Here is a 20,308-nt window from a genome sequence, read left to right as displayed (position 1 = left end):
ACAGAGGATTGGCAAATGTTCAAAGATTATTGCAAGCTTTCGCCGACAGAGAAGCGCAATAAGGAACCCCCAAACATCTATATTCCTCCCAGCTTTATAAATCAGAGGTATTATGGTGTGTTTGGTCTCAAGTTACTCATCGGAGAGGAAATGGGAGATGCAGCAGCTATTTAATTACCACAGAGAGAGAAGAAGAGAGAGAGGGGGAGGTTTAGTCCTGCAGTAAATCACAGTGAAAGGCCGAGAGCCAAAAAAAGAGAAGACAACGATAGATTTCATGACATGTAGGGCTACAAATCAGTTTGAAGAGATAAAAGAACATTAAAAGAGACAGAAAGAAATATAAGTCAGAGGAGAATGAAAAGGTTACTCATTAAACAAACTCTGTAAACTCATTTCCACCTGATATTTAATCTGTATTTAGACGGCATCATAAAGTGTTGTTGTTATCTTGATCGCATTGTGATTCAGTCTCCATATGCAAATTGGCCCTTCACTAAGTCCCGCCCTTGGTTCACAGACTGGCCAATCATAGTGTAGCATCAGTAAAAGGTTGCCTCTTCACATACCCAGCAGTCACAGAACAAGACAGAACTCATCAGGAGTCTTTGTCCAATATTTACTCTTATTTAGCTCCATGTTTGGTCTCCACCAGCAAAAACAAGCAACCAAACCAAAAAATATCTTTCTCTTTGGCTACAAAATGATCCACTTTGTTCACCAGCTAATCTCTTACTTTAAATGTCTGATGTTTAGTGCTGATCAGGGAGTAAATTCTAAGTTTATCAGAGCTTGTTGCTGAAAACAAGCGACACCTTTCGATCCTTTTGATTGATTCCCACCTGCTTTTTTCCTCATCCAAGATTTTCAGATAAAGAATGCATGTTATTACCAGATCGAAATGGGGTCTAACGTTGGGATTTTAGATTCCTTTGAACAGACATGAACCATAGAGCAACTGTTTTGGTCCAGATTTTAAAGGAAGTTGCTGTATTTTAGTTTCTTCTGAACTTCTGCCATTAAAAATATCTAGTTCAAAGAAAGTTTAAAGGGTTGTGTAGTTTTTACTGAAAGACAGTAAAGAATGCATGTAAGCTCGTCTCCTGGTTGTCTCCCAGTGTAAAGTTACTTTTAAAAGCTTGGGCTGGTTTTTACGACACTGACTCATCCTTCTTTTATCGGTCCAGAAGAGGAACCGGAAAGAGCAAAGTGAATCGAGAGAATGCATGGGACAGGAATGAAAAGGATGAAAGAAAAAACGCCAGAAGCATCAGCTATTCTTTTTGAAACCACTAAGCTTTATGTAAGAAAGAGAGAGAGACTCCAATAAGATGTATTTTTAAACACTTTAAGACATGAGGAAGCCAGAGAGACGTAGTTTATACTCGTGTGTGTTTATAGTCTTCTCAGGACGTTAACTCTGGTTGTTTATCTTCTCAAGTTTACAAAATCTGATCCTCAAACCTCTTTGCGATCAGAATCTTCCCGGCCTCTGAAGAGATAACTGGATCAAACAGACAGACGTGATTGATCTGAATTCCCTGAGTTCAGACGAGGAAAGATCTGATCAGGAGTCTGATAGCGAGGAGGACGAGGAGACAGGGAGGAAGAGAAAAGGAAAGGAAAGGAGAGAGAATGAAGTGGTAAAAAAGGGGAGGTGAAGAGTGGAAAATAGAGGAGATAAAGAAGACGCATGATTGAATCAGAAATGAGATGACAGGCGGAGGAAACCAAGAAAGGTCAGAAGAAGAAAAATGGAGATGATAAAACTGCAGTGGAGGATCAGTGTACAGCCTCCATGTGTTGCATTTTAATTCCTGCAGAGTTTCAGAGCTCTGCAGAAGCATATTAACTGACGGTTAGATTCCTGCAGGAAGCCCGGCTGCGAGTGCAGAGCAACACAAACACCAACACTCATGCATTATTAACAACAACAGAGGGAGAAGAAGAGGAAGAGGAGGACGTAGAGGCAGTTATATTCAAAGAGACGGCTCACACTTGAAGTAAATGACTTTCTCAGCCCTTAAAATGCTCCTCTGGGAGTCATAGTGACGCACAATCAATCCCTGATCGATATCTGGTCTATAAGCAATGAGCCACGAGTGCCACAGATCCATAGCTACTCCTGTTTATGAGGACAAATACTCATAATCGATACACAGAAGAAAGTGCAGAAGAAAATAGGACAATGCATTTTTCTATTTTTTAAATTCAAAATGCACTTTTCTAAAGTTCAGGTTTCTGTTTTTTTGGAGCCGTTTTGTTTTATATTCACACAGCTCCATCTTTCAGGCTGCTCGCTGAAGGTTGAAGATGCTGCATGCAGCGTAGAATTACTGTAAAACAAACCAGACAATATGGACGACTGTTTGTTCTTCATCTCACATAACACATGTCCCATAAACCATGTTTCCATCTGTTGCTATATGGATGCTACAAACAACGAACAATACGTCTGTCTCTGAGTGAAAGTTTCAAATTCCATGAAAATCCATGAAAAGTCCCATCAGTAAAGAAGCATGGATCAAAGGTTTTTGTTTTTAATAAAAAATCAAATGATTTTAAAATTATTTTACTTGTCCTTTAAGCAGTTCTTGTGTGTATGAACCACGAGTTGTTTATCTGTTGGAAAGTGCAGAACAAAAAGCCATCTTTTAGTATTTATACTCCGAGGATCTCAAAACATCTGAAAGCATTAATATAATATTTATATATATATATATTGTTTATATATAAACTTTAAGTCTTCTTCTTGAATCTGGTTTTATTAAAATGTTTATGGCTGTTATTTTATTCAATTATTTATTTTATTCTTTCTTGAATCTATTTTTTATTAAAATGTTTTATGGCTGTTATTTTATTCAATTATTTATTTTATTGCTTTATATTTATTTATATTATATATATATATATATATATATATATATATATATACTGATTTCATGTACATGTTTTTATTTCCACTTGTTCTTTCTTTTTTTTTCCTTTTTTTGTATTTTACGTTTTTTTTACTGGCTTTTATCTATTTTATTGCATTTATCTATTTTCAGGCTTTTATCTATTTTATTGTATTGTGTTTGATTCTTTAAATTGTATTCATCAATTTTATTTCATTTTGTGCAATTTATTGGTGTTATTATTTCATTTTTATAGTTTTTTTTCCTCAATCTCAAATGTACTTTTTACTGTTCATATTTGTACTGCCATTTCAATTGCTGTGTGCATGTTAGCATGCTGGTGTTCACAGAGCCCATGCACTACTGTAGGCTCTTTCACAATAAAATGTCTTTCACATTAGGATTTGTTAAGAACATGGCTCATCCTCATCATCATCATCATCATCATCATCATCATGGTAGTGATGTAACAGTGACTCCCGATCTCTGCAGCACACTAGTGAGGAACATTTTGTTAGAACTTTACAGGAATTACAAAAATAAGAATATTTCTTCAAACTGTGATTTTTTATAACTGTTAACAAGCTTCAGTAGCTTTTAGTTGTGTGTGTGTGTGTGTGACAATGAGTTATATATAACAGGGTCACTTGCTAGTACTATTGTGCGTATTGAACAAAAAAGTCTGGAAATTTTAAATTGTATTTAATATGTATTAATAATATTCTGCCAGTGACAATGAGTTATATAACAGGGGTCACGTGCTACTACTGTAACACACTATCAAACACACACACACACACACACACACACACACACACACACACACACACACACACACACACACACACACACACACACACACACACACACACGCACACACAAGGATGTCACATTGCACTCGGTGACTCAGTGGTGGGTGAAAGTGTGACAAAGAAGATTAAAAGCAAAGAAGAGATAAAAACATAAGACATACAGAACCAAGAGATGAGACTTTAAGGCTGACAAAGAGAAGGCAAGAATCCACTTGTCTGAATAAAATATCTATAATATAGAAAGATAATTAAAGTGTCCATTCATTTGTATTCATATCATAAAGGAAACATAAATAATATCATTATCAGCATGGAGCTGCTGGAAGTCAGAGGCTGTGAATTGACTGTGTTTGTGTTTGTTTGGGGGTTTAGGGAATATTCCTGTCAAACTCATGAAGATAACTAATCAGCTGCTTCACAATGAGAAACATAATCCTGTGGTTTATGAACTAAACCTGTAGCCTTCTGGGAAACTTCCTACGGGAGCTGACAGAATGAGGAACAACCACAAATAGCTTCGTTTCTCAAGAGACTCTAGCCTTTTCACAGTTAATCATGTAGATCTTCTAGAGGCGAAAATAACCATGCTATTCACTTTTTGTCACTTTTACCCATTTACAGCTACTAACATACGATACAATACGATACAATACGATACTATACGATATTCTTTATTGTCCCCAAAGGGAAAGTTGACTTGGACTCAAATTCTGCACACATGCTATGACACATGACACATCATCTTATCACCATAGCTGCCTCAATTAAAGTAAATAAAAAAGAAAGCAACATGTACTAAAGCACATTACAACCACAAATTGCACATATTACACAACCAGATGATATTAAGCAAATTACTGCACGACCAGTCTCATCATACCATGAATCTATTTCTAGCATTTTAGAAATACTAATGTCACAACGCCAAAATCTCCCCAAAGAAATATTCCACTCGCCGCCAAACAAACTCCAGACAGTTTTATGTGTATTTAAGGAAAATCGGAAAATCCAAAAGTCATATTTTGGGAAACAATCTTTAGCTTTCTTTACCTCACTTTCTCACCTAGAGTTGCATGCACAGATAGACACAACTCTATTGTCTGTCTTTTAATATGGACCTACAGCAAGAAGCTGGTTAGCTTAGCATAAAATCTGGAAACAGCTATTTGGGACAGCTAGCCTGGCTCTGTCCAAGATGTATACTTATACTAATTGCTAATTAACCAAACGTCCTGTTACATCAATAACATTTAGACATACTAATGTTACATCTTCCAAAAATGTAAGTTATTATCCTGGCGGAGACTTTTTATCTGCCCGCTCATCCCTCAAACACTCCGCTCCGCTTCAACCACATTATAAGATGCCAGGGTTCAGAATCTGTTTGTGCTGCCGGAGCGGTGTTGTGGCTCAGGATTGATGAGGCAATAAAAAAAAACGCCCAGCGAAGAGACACATAGTGGCACAGGAGGCAGATGTAATATACACAATTACTCTGAATCGGGCTTTTAAAGTGTTTGGAAAGAGCAGCAGAGGGAGAGCTGGTGTGGGAGGAATAACTTCAGTATTCATGGGAGCTCAGCAATGTGTTCACTACGTCTTGAAAATGTGACAGAAAACACAAACAAATGAATAAAGAGAGGGGGAAAAACAAAAAACAAAAGAAAGAAATTAAAAATAAAAGAGGAATGGAAGATAGATCGGTGGTTTTATTATCTCCTCTGTTGTGGATCGAAGAAGATTTATAAGCCTGCAACCACACACACACACACACACACACACACACACACACACACCTCTCTGATATCTCTAAAGGACACAGGGCCGTCACCACCAGCATCATTGTGTCACTTTAGCTGCCAAATAGTGCTTTTATTTTGAAGGCTCCAGTATTTATTTTGGTGCTAAATAATAATAAGTGTGTAAAAACATACAAGCACTTATAAATATCCATTGCTGAAGGTGCTCAAACCCTGATTTAATGATGTTATACTTTTAAATAAGAAAGTTATGATGCAACTTTTTGCAATTTGACATTTATACAAAGATCTTTTTTTTTTAAACTTTACTAAATCAGTTCAGCAATGAGCAGATTTCAACAACTGACAATATGATATAAAAGCATTGATTATCATGCTTTTATTCCACATGTCACATCAATATCAGAAAATAGAAAATAACCCTATCTTGTGGCTCCGCCCCTGATGTTCAGACCGACCAATGAGAGTGTTTCACGCTTCAGGGAAACAAAAACTACAATCTTCCAGCTTTCATTGATATTCAAAAAGGAGGATGTGAACTCTCTTAATGCATGACGTAATAATGCATCGCCAGCACAAGAAGGGGCTGACAGCGAGGAGGTCAGAGGTCAAAGGTTAAGGAGGAGCCGAGACGATAACCTTTGATAAATACACCTGAAACTGAAAGGTGGAGGAGGCAGGAAGCTTCCTCTGTTGCTCCGTCACATGTGCTGGCCTCAAGGCTGATCAATTATTGAGAGAGCCAACCAGAGCACAGCGTTGCCCATTTGTGTGTGTGTGTGTGTTTGTGTGTGTGTGTGTGTGTGTGTGTTGGCATCACGCCTCCTTTTCTCTTCACACGTGTTTGTGGTTGCCACGACAACACCGTGTCGAGGGTTTGGTGTGTTTGATAAGGAAGCAACAGAGAGAAAGAGAGACAGAGATGCAGGCTGATTTAGAGTCTTTATCTGTCCTTTCAAAATAAGATCAAACTGAGCTGTACTTATATTCTTTTTCATGCTTTTGTTCAAACTTCGTGTTATTGATAAGTAAAGTGATTAAAGCATTCTTTTAATTCAGTTTTATTATTGTATTCATCCCCTTATCTCTCTGTTTACATGTCTGCATGTTTATATTTTTAGACTTTTTATGCACCTTGTTTTACAATTTATCGTATAAAGATTTTGAGCTGCTCTGTTTTTTATTTAACTTTATTTATTTTCCTTTCATTGCCATGTAAAGAACGTTGTTTTTAAAAAGCTCTAGGACAAGCTTTGTGGACGGACGGGTCAAACAAACACAGGACTCTCACTCAGGTGACCGATGTTAGTGTCCTGGTGAAACCAAACGTCAACGTTGGCTTTCTTTAAAGTTACGCAATTATGTAACCGTCTAGTTTTGTCGCCTAAACGCCAAATCCTCCTGACCAAGCTTCCGTAGTGACAAGACGGGATTGAAAGGGGTTAATATTGTATGTTTTGAATTCATGGTCATTTATATATTTCTAAAAAAGTTCTGTTTACTAAGAGAAAATATGGATTTTTGTGAAAAATCTACAATGTTTCTTCCTAAAAAAGATTAAATTTATTGACAAATATAGATTAAATGACCTTTAGATCAGCCATAGCACATACAAGATTATTGTCTAGGGAGTTGCTTTGATTGACAGTAGATCTAACTGATAAATATATAAACATAAAACATAAATAAATATGCAAAGTAGACGCAATTAGGAAGGAAAACAAAATGACAAAAGAGGTGGACATTCTCGATTTGCATCAACGGCAAATTAAACAAAAGGAGCAGATCAGAAAACAGGAAGTCCTTCTTACTAACATGCCTTAGTTCCTCTTCCCTTCCTTCTCTCCTTTATGCACATCTGATCATTGATCTCTCCCTCGCTCATGTTTTATTCAGACAGGTGAGACCGAGGTGTCTCATTTCCTGCCTGTGCTGGCGGCGGCGGCGGCCATCTTGGTCCGAGGGCGGCTGTGACTTATCTCTGTAGTTTTTTTTTTTCATCATCCATCGGTGAAAACACAACAACCATAACGTATAAAAACACTCATGCTGAGATGTGTCCTACATTCAGGTCTCGGCGGACAGGAAGTCGGCGTTCATATCAAGTTTTAATGTTCCCAAAGCGCCTCAGTCCTCACATCTGATTGGTTGTTGACGTGGTTTCGGCCAATCAGCCCCGATCAGAAAACAAGAGCGCTCACTCACACTGACTTTTATCTTCCAGAAAATACAAAATGAAAAACTATGCCTCGAAAATACACTCTGGATCACTGACACGATTACATGTGTTAAAAAAAAGAATGTTGTCTTAAATAAATAAACATAGAAACAGAAATATGTTATTTGCATGTAGGAAATATTAAGTATATACTTATTTTTATGTACATTTTCCTTAAAGCTAGAATCAGTAAAATTCTATTTTTACTAAAAGTTTCTATTTGCTTCTAATTGTTTACTAAATACAGAAATAAATACATTTGGGGAAATAAATAAAAATAAAATAATAAATAAAAAAGTAGAAAATGCAAAGGGGAAATAATACAAAAATTAACAAATTAATACATTTATTTAAAAATGAATAAATTAATTGGAAAATAAATTTAAAAAGGTATGAAAAATAAATGCAAAAATAAATGAATCAATTTTACAAGTAATTTAAAAAAATTAAAAAATAGAAAATTATATAAATAGGGGCATTAATGAAGAAAAAAAAGAAGAATCAATTCACCTCACATTATATCAATCAATGACTGCCTACAGTTTAAAATAATAATGGTTGGTACATTAACTGGCATATTAACTTAATTATGAGTTATTTATTTATTTATGTATTATTTTGGCAACATTCATCCTCCATATGCTGTCACGTATGTTCTGTGTTTTCAATGTGATGTAAGTTTAATGAAAACGTCCAGGATTTGGAGGGAAATCTGCTGCACAAAACAGAATAAAAGCATTGTCTAGGGGCAAGAAGAGGGTGAGGATGATTGAACAAGTTGTAGCACTTTAGGGAAAATAATAACGGGGCTGATGGGAAATTAAGTCAGAACTTAAACCCGTTTCTTCCACCATGATGTCATTGTTTTGTCGACATTATACCAATTTATTCCACATTAACACACTCCTCAGCGTGTTATTTTTCATCCCTAATTACATCTTTTAACCTGCATTTACTCTAAAATGCTAGAAAGTAGGTATTGGGCCAAGCACTGCACATAATCATCTGTAATTATCCATCACCTCTGCTACAAAACATCCACCCTGTTGCCCCCGGTTACAGTTCCGTTTGCTCTGCATAACCATGAATAACCCTCGATGATGAACTGGATCACGGCGGCCATTCGACTGTTAGTCAACACCGGAGAGAAGAGGTTCAAATCTCACAGATAGATAAGATTAGAAACAGATAGATTCTCTCTCCTCTCTTACGCTCTCTGACGTCTCCTACCCCCCCACCCACATCTCTTTCCATTAATGTCTGCTGTTGATTCACGGATCTATTTCGGGCCTCGCCATCTCACTGTTGACATCTCAGCGCAGAAAGACGCAATCGCTCCATCAACCATGTGACTGCTTTTTTTTTGCATTGCTCCTGTGTGACACAAGTCTACTGGTTTTAATCCTTTATGAACACAGAATCTGGATTTGTGACCCGATCAATATGATATATATATGTATATATATATATATATATATATATATATATATATATATATATATATATATATATATATATATATATATATATATATATATAAAATGAAAAGGCTGCTGATAATCTATATTTTCCCACAATGCACTGGGTGAGATGTTCTTTTAAAGTTTAATAAAGCCAACTACTGTTAGCATGCTAACACGCTAAACTAAGACATTGAACATGAATCTCTGTCAGTGTGTCCTTTGCATAATTCGGGAACCGCTCATCTGATCTACTTCACATTTGGTGGGTGTGTTGCTGGGAACCCGAAGGAATGCAATGTCAAATTTGATGCAATTTGGAAACACGACACGTTCATTATTAATAAACGTTGAATAAACAGGCACACAGCGCTCTGTGCAGAAGCGGGGGCGGAGCTTCAGGGCTCTGTAGTTCAGAATGTCGTCTGCAAAGAGTAGAAGTCTATGAGAAAATGACTCTACTTCTCTCTTGATTTATTCCCTCAGTAAACATTGTAAACATGAGTTTATGGTCTCAATCTCTAGTTTCAAGTCTTCTTCAATACAGCATGATGTTCATTTAGTAAATGATGCTCCATTTAGAGTCAAACAGACCATAAAGCAGGGGATGCTTTAGGGCGGGGCTACACACTGATTGACAGGTCGACACCAGAGACGTTTACGGCGTCTCTATGTCACTCCTCCTCAGTCCAAATATGGTCACTTCCTGTTCACTGGTTGCAAAAACCCAAGATGGTCAAAATGCCGGACTCCACAAACCAACGGGTGACATCATGACAACTACGCCCACTTCTTACAAACAGTCTATGATGTTAACGCTACACGAGTGTATTTCACCGAAGTTGCAGACAGTCCTACTTCCAAAACTTGTTAGTTTTTTTTATCCGTGAATAAATTTCCCTCGCCACATTAATAAAGTACCCACTAGCAACATACCTTAGCTAATCAAATCCAAGCCCAAATTGACACCTAAACAATGTTTGATTAGTCCAAACATCAACATTATTACTAAAACATTAACGTTATTAACATTATCAACAACAAAAAAAGCAGAAAATCACATTTATGATGCTGGAAGCTTGAAATGTTCCCTTCTGAAGTGCATGAAAAGAAAATAGTCAAGTAAATACTTCAGTGTAGCAATTCAGAGTTCCTGTCTGAGCCTTCAGGACTCTCTGTCTGTCTCTGCTGCTTTTTTCCTCCTACTTCCTGTTCTGTTCTGCTGCAGTGACCCAGTTTCCCCCTCAGGGATCAATAAACATCATCTCCTCTCTTTATCAGCATCGCTTCGTCTGACAAACGCAACAAATGCGCAGGAATTTCTTTTACTGTTGACAGTCGGGGAGAGAAAAAAGACATGACAGACATGAAAGGAAACGATCCGCGTTGATCCGGTTTCTTTTTACAGTTTTAATGACGACGGTGAGGCGTTTAGGGTCACGTTACTGAACAGAAGTGTGAAATAAACAACGTTTTCATTGATTTATACTCTCAGACGGCTCAGAGGAGGTTCAATCAGAAAAAAAAAAATGTGTTTATCCATACTAGGCTTTCTGATGCTACTATATTTATCCCAAGAACGATGTTTTATCATAACTAGGCTTTATAACAAGAACTTACAAACCTATAAAACTACTTAATTAAAGAGTTGAGTGAATTTATGTCAGAGTAACAGTTTAGTTTCTGTCTTTAACTGAACTGATGATGAACATGTGACCATTAATCATTCAATCTTTTTACTGATGCCAATTTAAATCCTGAAATTTGGTGTCAACTACCAAAAAAATCTTAATTCCATATATGATGCGTTCAAGCTCCATTTATTAAAAAATAGTATTGCACAAAGGAAATTAGAACTCTATTATGATGTGTTCAATTGTAACTTGTAAAATGTAGTTTTTGGTGAGAATCTTGAATAAATACATTTGTTTAAAGGAGATGTTTTCACAACAATATAAGCATTAATATAAATACAAAACTTCCTATAACATTAGCTCTAAGCATCTTGTAAAACATAATTTGAACTATTAATCAAAGCAAATATTTATAAAAAAATACAATAATTTGTTTCCTAGTCAAATAAAGAATGTTTATATGCCATATGTTTATATTTATGGTTTTGTTTGTTTTGTTTTTAAAGCATCAGATTGGTATCCGAAACAGCCAATATGCAAGTTAATGATCTAAAATATGTTTATATCGGTGTAGCTCAACAAAATAAGTCAAACTTATCAAATCCTTCAGTGTTTGATGGCGTCATAAAAGCAAAACGCTGCACGACAACTTTCAACGTTATGATTATAATATACCCGTTTTAACATACTCTTATTTGTTTACCATAATTTATTGTATATTTTCATATTTTTCTATTTTTAAATGAAATCTTTATTATTGCACTGTGTTTGTTATTTATTCATAATGCACCAAATTCCTTGTGTGTGTAAACGTACTTGGCAATAAACAGCTTCTGATTCTGATTCTGAATAAATGTTTGATCAGAAAAATATATAGTAGGTAAACAAAACCATGTTAGAGGAAGGATGTAAAAGGGACGAGTGGCTGAGGGATGGAGGGATTATAGGAAATATTAAAAAGAGGAGTGTAAAGGAAAAGAAAAGGGATGATGGAGGGATGGAAGGGAAGTTTAAAATGAGGACAGACAGGTTTAAAGATTTGAGGGATGATGGAGGGATGTGAACGGAGGAGTGGAGGGAATTCCCTGGGAATTGGCTCTGAACACACCTCATATTCTGTTACATAATATAACATCCCAACGTGTGTGTGTGTGTGTGTGTGTGTGTGTGTGTGTGTGTGTGTGTGTGTGTGTGTGTGTGTGTGTGTGTGTGACGGGGTATACCCTGTTATTGATACCCAGATTTCATACCCACATCACGTTCATCATCACCCAGATATCTTAATTACAGTAATATATTTAAATATATATATATATATTTTAAAACCTGGATTTTTCAATAATTTCTATATAAATATTCTCAAAATGTGTCAAAAACCAGAATTAAATGTGATTTACTCACGTTTTATAAAGATATTTGTGGTTTTTATTTTAATTTTAGTTTACTTTTAATGTCAGGTATAAATACATAATGTAAGTTTTCTATTATAAACATAAAGAGGTGAACTGTCTGGTTTATTCTCACCTGGGTGGCTTTATGGAACTGCTTCTTCAACCCTGCGACAGACATCACTTCAGTGGAGGAGGACAACTAAATAGGGAATAAATAAGAATTAAAATATAAATATGAATAAAGCCTGTATATGCAGGCTGCAGGGGGTAAATTCAAGGGGAAAAATGGCAATAAATCCTCCAGTTAAGGGTCGCAAAACGTCGATATTGTCCGTTTATTTTGGTGGAATTGGCAGAGGATGCCGATGATTGCCAGACCAAACCCAGCTGGATCTATTTCCAGTCAGAAAGAGGAGAGAGAGAGAGAACCAAAGATCCTCAAATGGTGAAAATGCATCACAGAGACAGTGAACAAGCCACATGTCTGCAGCCTGCAGCTACATGGACTCACAATACTGCATTTAAGTGCAATTTACTTTCAGTATTTTGCATTTTCTGCAGCTTCTTGGTGAAGTCACATTGTATTTGTTTAGCACATTTAAAGTGCTGAGCAAGTGTAGCATGCAAATTAATACAAAGCAAACAAACAGGCAACCAATAAGAACAGAAGAAAACAGTTAACATAATGTGCACATAATAATAATAATAATAATAATAATAATAATAATAATAATAATAATTATTATTATTATAATAATAATTATAATAATAATCATAAGAACAGAAGAAAACAATAAAGATAAGTGCAGTATAATTATTTACATCAAATACTGCAATTTAGTAGTATTTTCAGGTACTTTTCAAGCATAAGATGCAAATTAATACAAAGCAAACAAACAATAAGAACAGAAGAAAACAATAAACATAATGTGCACATAATAATAAATAATAAATAATTTAAAAAATAATAAATAACAATAATAATAATAATAACAATAACAATAAATAATAATAATAATGAAATAAAAAAATAGAAAAATAAAAAAATAAAAAAATAACAAATAATAAATAATAAAAATGAATAAGAAATAATAAATAATAAATAAGAAATAATTAAGAAAAAAATAATAAATAATAATAATAATAATAATAAATAATAACAATAATAATAATAATAATAATACAAATAATAAATAATAATAAATAACAATAACAATAAATGATAACCTCCCATAAATAGTAAATAATTATTAAATTGGATTATTATTATTATTATTATTATAACTCCCGCGGTGTTTCCACGCACCATGTAAACGGAGGAGCATCTCTTCACACAGACGATCTTCGGCAGTGAACGTCACGTCACGTTTCCTGTGACGTCACCACGTCGCCCTCAACCGCCACGCGAGCCTCCCCGCGTCGCACGAGACATTCCAACAAGCTCTCGTGCCTCTTTTTTTATAAATATAATATATATATATATATAAATATATATTTATATTTATATATATATATATATATATATATATATATATATATATATATATATTTATATATATATATATATATATATATATATATATATATATATATATTATATATATATATATATATATATAATATATATATATAATGAATAATAATAATAAAATATTATATATATAATAATATAATAATTATAATTATATATATTATATATAATAATTAATAATAATATCATATATATATATATACTCAGATACTGCAATTTAGTATACAGGTACTTGTACTTTACTTTTCAAACAATAAGATGCAAATTAATACAAAGCAAACAAACAATAAGAACAGAAGAAAACAAATAAAATAATAATAATAATGAATAATAATAATAATTATAATTATTATAATAATTATAATAATAATAATTATAATAATAATAATCATAAGCCCAGTGCAGTACATTTACTCAAATACTGCAATTTAGTAGTATTTTCAGGTACTTGTACTTTACCTTTCAAGCAGAAGATGCAAATAAGTGTTATTTCCTTCAAATAGGAAAACAAATCAATTTAAACAGATAAAACTTGTGTCAAAGTTACATTAAATTGAACAGATAACACATAACACATAACCTTTAAACTTTAATACATGTGTGTAAATTAGTCAATTTAAAACCAAATATTTGCTTTTTGTTTATGGCCTAAGATCCCACTTAAAATACTAATATTCAAATGTAAATATTGGATGTAAATCTGTTCAATATTAAGATGTAACAACCTGAAAAAGCCAAGAGGTGAAGACTGAGATAATTCACTTAAATAAGTTGACAGATAGTGTTTAAATTAGGTTACATACAATTTACTCTATCAGAAATATGCTCAAGCTATATCCTCCTTTATTTTGAAAAACAAAATCGCTGCAGTAGTTTGGCCCCAAAAGGTCAGAGTATCTCATCTTTTGAATTATAACAATTCATCCTGAACCACAAGAGAAATAAACCACATTTCAAGGCAATCCATCCAATAGTTGTTGAGATATTCTTGGTGTTTGTTTCTGTCGCCACCTAGAGGCCAACTCCAGCTATTACAGGAATAACAGATACTATAATTATTCTAATAACTTTATCAATATAAGACTTTTCCAAAACAAGTTTCAAAGTGTTTTACAAAGACATAAAAAAATGAACAGATAATATTTATATTTTTTTTATTTTACTTATAACCTTTGATGGACAAAGCAAAGCAAAAGCAAGGAAACATAACAAGAGAAAACAAAAAAAAAGCAAGACAAACTAAGATAAAATGTAAACACTGATAAAAAAAAGAATTAATTAAATAAATATGAATAGATAAGAAGAAGAATGACATAAGCGAAAAAAAGTAATTATATATATATATATATATATATATATATATTTACATATTTACATATTGTATCTTTAAATTCTATATAAACTAACAGGAGATATTTGTTTGCTGCAGTGAGTAACCTCCTTTTTTACTTTTTACACCTAAGTTTCAGGAACTATGATCGCAGTGGAAGTTGCATTTCCTTCTTCTTCACTTTATTTAAAGTCCCGACACTCTGAACGCCAGCAACTCATTTTATAATCATCCAAACAAATATACACGAGGAAGACTTAAAAGCATTTTCTTTAATATATGTTATTTATGTTGATTTGTTGCGTTTTTTTTTTGCCCCGCCCCCCTGATTGAGTTCAGAAACAAACAGTAGCTCCCTCCACTGGACGGCAGAATGACAAACAGAACTTACAAACAAAGGTAGGACATATATATAAATATATATATATATATATATATTTACATATTGTATCTTTACATACTATATAAACTTACACGAGGTATTTCTTTGCTGCAGTTAGTACCCTCCTTATTTATCTTTCCGACGGCCAGTGAACACATCACGTGTAATGACTGAGCCCATCACAAAAAGTAACCACATGGAAAATTGCTGCAAATAAACCGTTTACTCTAATCAGATTCTGTAAAAAACATAAAATTCTGAGCTTCTCAACGCAACTATGACGCCATGATTGACTTTCGTGAGGCCAACAGTCACGTGACAGTAATTCTGTGAAATTTGAGTGAATTGCAGGCTGTTTACACAGAGCAGAGAGGAGAGGTTGCAGAAATGTAAATAGTTCATTATATGTAAAACGTAGAACCTCAATTCCATTATTCCTACATTAGTAACATTTGTGGACACTTGAAAAAATGTTGAATATTTAGATAACATTGTTTTCCAATTTTTGTAAAAGAAATTATCAAAGAAATTCAAAAATGTTCTTCTTTATTTTATGATTTTTGGCATTCTAACTGTGTTAAACTACACCAAAATACATTTTTGAGTTATCTCAAACTCTTACTATTTGAGTTGGTTTATATATTTTGCAATTGCAAGGTGCTTATGGAATGGTTTGAATATGTATTATCAAGTGGATGCAGCCTGCACTTTATCAGGGGTGTGGAAGACACACAGCAGTGAGATGTTAGTTTCGCTTTTATACGGCAGGTCAAATTTTCTTGAAATATTATGACTTTATTCTCTTAATATAACAACTGTCTTTTCTCAAAATAGGGTTTTCAATGTGCAGAACGTTTTCAACATGAGCGGAAATCTTCGTCCAGAAGTTTACAAATTATTGAAAATGAATCAAGCAGAGATAACATTACACGAAAAACCGTTGATCTACAGGAAAATACGCAGAACGCCTGAAAGCCTTACTGCAATATGTTCAATTATATTTCCATATTTTGAATAGGTGCCTGATTTAAGTGTTTTTCTTCATATAAATAAAATCTTTTCAACCATAAGTTGATGCAGAAAAAATAACCAGAATGCAGAAATGTCAAAGTGTTTCACGCACAAAATTTGTGAGTGAATGGGGCAGGAATGGCTTTGTTTGCCTCACAAGATCCAGTGGTTGTATGAGCTCATATTTAAATAGTTTGACTGTTAAAAAAGGAGCAGTGGAAATAGCCCAATATCCAGTCGTTTAACAAACACTATCATTACCGACCTAAAGGCAAGACCCAATGGTCTGCGTGATGACGTTTGTTAAGACGTTTGTTAAGACAAAAAGCTACCAGAGGGGTATTTACTGGCCTATTTTATATGGTAAAGGACAAATATTTAAATATCTTAAGCTTGTGTCAATCACAGACTTTATTTCAGGCATTTAACCAAAAAAAACAACCACATTGACTTTTAAGACGAGGGAACCGGAAGCTGACCATCAGGCGACTAAAAAGTCAGCGTTCTCTGGTACGAGGGATGATGAACAGGATCAGGTGTTGTAATGACTGAATAAAGCCAGACTGTATAATTCTGCCTCTCTTATACATGTAATGAACTGTGATGTGATGCGTTGATGACTCTTCTCCTCTGTCTCCTCCCTCAGGGAGAAGATGATCTGCAGCATCCTGCTGCTCATCACACTGACCTCCTGTGTCTCTGGTTAGTTCACAGCTTCACTTTGTGATCCACACACACTAAACACACCTTCAGCCTCACTGACACACTTCATGACCTCCACTTTAAAATGTCAGGGAACAAACACTGGAGTTATTGTTACATCATGCTCCTTTTGTCTCCTCAACAGGATCATTTGTAGTGAATGTGAGACAGAGCTCCTATCAGGCAGAGGAGAACCACAACATCACACTGGAATGGACGTTCTCACCCAGAACAGACGGTTCCTCCAAGTCCATTTTTATCTTCTGTGAACTGTTAACTGATCTCGGACCCTTCGCCCTGTTTGACCTACATAAAGATCTCGAGGTTCCACAGTCTCAGCATGAATGGTTTTCAGGACGAGTCCAGTTTGACAAAGACGTCCTCAGAGAAGGACGACTCAGACTCCACATGTCCAGACTCAGGACTGCTGACTCGGGTCTGTACCTGTGTAGAGTTAACATAGGTTATGGGTGGAACTCTGGCCAATGTCGCCTCAATGTCACAGGTGAGTCTATTCAGTAGAACCTTCTCATCAAGCTCAAATCAGCAGATTTTCTGGATTAAAAAGAAGCTGAGAAGAAAATGATTGTGGATTTCCACAATCCAGAATCCTTTCACTTTTATTCTTGCAGGATCTATGAAATCCGTTGTGGATATTCCATTTAATATTTTCAGTGAGATGTTTTCTCTTCACATTAATGACACAGACTTGTTTGTTCTCTTTACAGCAGCGAGGGATCGGCCCAAACCTGAGACACCAAACACAGCAAGTGGAGGAAGAGATGTTTCCAAGACAGGAAGTCCATCAGAACCAGAGAGTCTTCTACTGTGGATCGTCTTCTACTGTGGACTGGGACTGGGACTGTTAGTAGCAGGACTTCTGCTGGGTGTTTGTTACCGTTTATTCAGGCATTCCCGGAGTGAAAGATGTCCGAGCATTGTAGCTCCGTACATTAGAGCTGCCTCTCAGATAGATAACAACTCATGTGCCTCTGAGATAGAATTAGTTAACAGCTCAGCAAATGGATCAAATTCAGGATTTTCACAACCAACCGGGGAAACAGAAAAATAGTAGTTCTCCATTGACTGGCAGCTAATAATAACAACAGGTAACCATAGCAACATCTATGAAGCTGCACTTGACATTAAATTCATTTGGCTAAAACTTTTATCCAAAGTGACTTACAACAAGTGAATTTTATTATATATTTGTTTTTACTGTGTATTGAGTTTTCTTTTATTTTTTTACTATGTTTAGGAGCCAAAAAACTAAACAAGTAACATTTATTATTAAGATAAAATATATTGTTAGACTCTGGCTGACATTTCTCAATGCTGCCAACAATGGCATTACATTTATTAGCCAAAACTTAACTTGAAAAGTCAAATAAACTAAAACCAACTATGCTGAACTGCTTCAAGTTCTACACTAAGAGAAGATAAGAGGAGTGTTTTTACATTTTTTTTTTAACTTAACTTAATGAAGTGTTATGTACACTGACCTCAAATGATAAAGCACAGTTCACAGAAACCTTCTGCACAGAGTTTAGAAACAGTTCTAACTTTTACACAGAGCTTTTTTTTAAATGCATTTAAATCAAAATCTACACTTGCTGTGTTATTTAAAATGTTGTCTGTTAGCTGTCATTCTTTAGTTGTATGTGTGTGTCAAAAAGTCGCATAGAAGCCAGTCTGTAAAAATGTGATTAAGGAAGTGATCTAAAATACGTGATATGTTAATATTATTAACATTATTAATGTGTTTAATGTTATTAATATTTTATTTTATATATGCCCTGTAAACAAGTGGGGACCTTTTTGCAATAAACTCAGTTGAGTTGCTTTTTTTTCTTGCTGGCATGTGACTTTTTGTTACATCTTTTTATAGAATTTCATGTCACGTTTACTTTTTAAGTTTAACAAAGTAGCTTTGCTGTAGTACAACTTCTTCCAGTGTGAAGTAAACTTGCAAAGTTTCGGCTCACAGCAGGAGGCACGACTACGGTCCAGGTACCACAACGATTCATGGAAACCTGCAGAGCGAGAAAGCAAAAAGGGCTTCAGGGTGGAAGTAAAGCTAAAATGCTTAATGGTACAGGTAATAGTAATAGTAATGTGACTAGTAATAATAATGGTGGTAGCAGTCGGTGTCAGCAGGGCCGTAGCAGGATGCACGACCACGGTCCAGGTACAGCCACGATTTATAGAAGCCTGCGAAGCGAGAAAGCACAAAGACTCCAGGGTAGAAGCAAGTCAATAAGCGTAATAGTACAGGCAATAATAATAGTAATGTGACTAATAATGATAGTGGTAGTAGTAGTGGGTGTCAGCAGGGCCTCAGCAGGTGGCACGATGACAGTCCAAATATAACCCCGATTCCTGGGAACCTTCGAGGCGAGAAAGCACAAGAACTCCGGGGAAGAGGCAAAATCAGTAATGTGCATAAATAGGAGATTAATACATAAAGAGGGAGTGAGTTTTATTTAAAATTTTGTCTGTTAGCTGTCATTCTTTAGTTGTATGTGTGCTTGAAAGAAAAGCATCATACAATGATTCATAACAGGGATTATAATTCATTAGAAAAAGATAATATTATACAATTTATGTATATGATAGATAGATAGATAGATAGATATTTTTTTATTTTAGTGTCATGTACAGAACGTGCCCAACCCTCATGGGTTTACAAGACACCAACAATACAGCTGCAGTGGATCCACATCTCATCAAGTCACATTTGATTACAAAAACAACCGGTTGCTTCATCGCTCCATCTTAAACAAAACATTCTGCCTTCTCTCCCAGGCCTGGCAAATAAAATCTGCTACATAGAAGGTTCCTTTCCTAAAACACAACTCGAGTTTTACATAATCATCCAGCCAAAAGAAATCAACATAAATGGATGTCATTTTACTAAAGAGGACATCCCTTATGTCCTCGTAGACAGGACAGTAAAACAAAAAGTGCTCCTCATTTTCAATTTCACCCAGCTCACACAACAAACAGGTTCTGTCCTCTTGAGTGGAATGAAACCTACCGGACTCTAGGGCTAGTGCTAATGTTCCTGAGTGTAACTGTGCACATAGGGATCTCTGTCTTTTGTTTAAGTTGTACTTAGCATAAAGTTCTGCATTATAGTTATTCTTTATGAGACAATAAGTTCGTAACTTTGGTTTACAC

The 20,308-nt window shown here is 34.9% G+C and overlaps 1 protein-coding gene across 2 annotated transcripts; it reads left to right on the top strand.

Annotated features, from left to right (window-relative positions):
* The first annotated feature begins 15,366 nt into the window (after window positions 1-15,366).
* Window positions 15,367-19,017, top strand: LOC129093652 (uncharacterized). 2 transcript variants are annotated; one of them, XM_054601733.1, is made up of 4 exons: window positions 15,367-15,432; window positions 17,073-17,128; window positions 17,274-17,633; window positions 17,860-19,017. In XM_054601733.1, exons 1-4 carry the CDS (start codon window positions 15,407-15,409, stop codon window positions 18,198-18,200), a joined length of 783 nt encoding a protein of 260 aa, XP_054457708.1. In that variant the 5' UTR covers window positions 15,367-15,406; the 3' UTR covers window positions 18,201-19,017. The 2 variants fall into 2 exon arrangements, with proteins under 2 accessions (XP_054457708.1, XP_054457707.1); XM_054601732.1 differs by having other exon boundaries at window positions 17,857-19,017.
* Window positions 19,018-20,308: the final 1,291 nt, after the last annotated feature.

The sequence above is a fragment of the Anoplopoma fimbria genome, chromosome 7 (genome assembly GCF_027596085.1).
Source record: "Anoplopoma fimbria isolate UVic2021 breed Golden Eagle Sablefish chromosome 7, Afim_UVic_2022, whole genome shotgun sequence".
Classification (NCBI taxonomy): domain Eukaryota; kingdom Metazoa; phylum Chordata; class Actinopteri; order Perciformes; family Anoplopomatidae; genus Anoplopoma; species Anoplopoma fimbria.
This window is presented reverse-complemented; position numbering and strand designations above follow the sequence as displayed.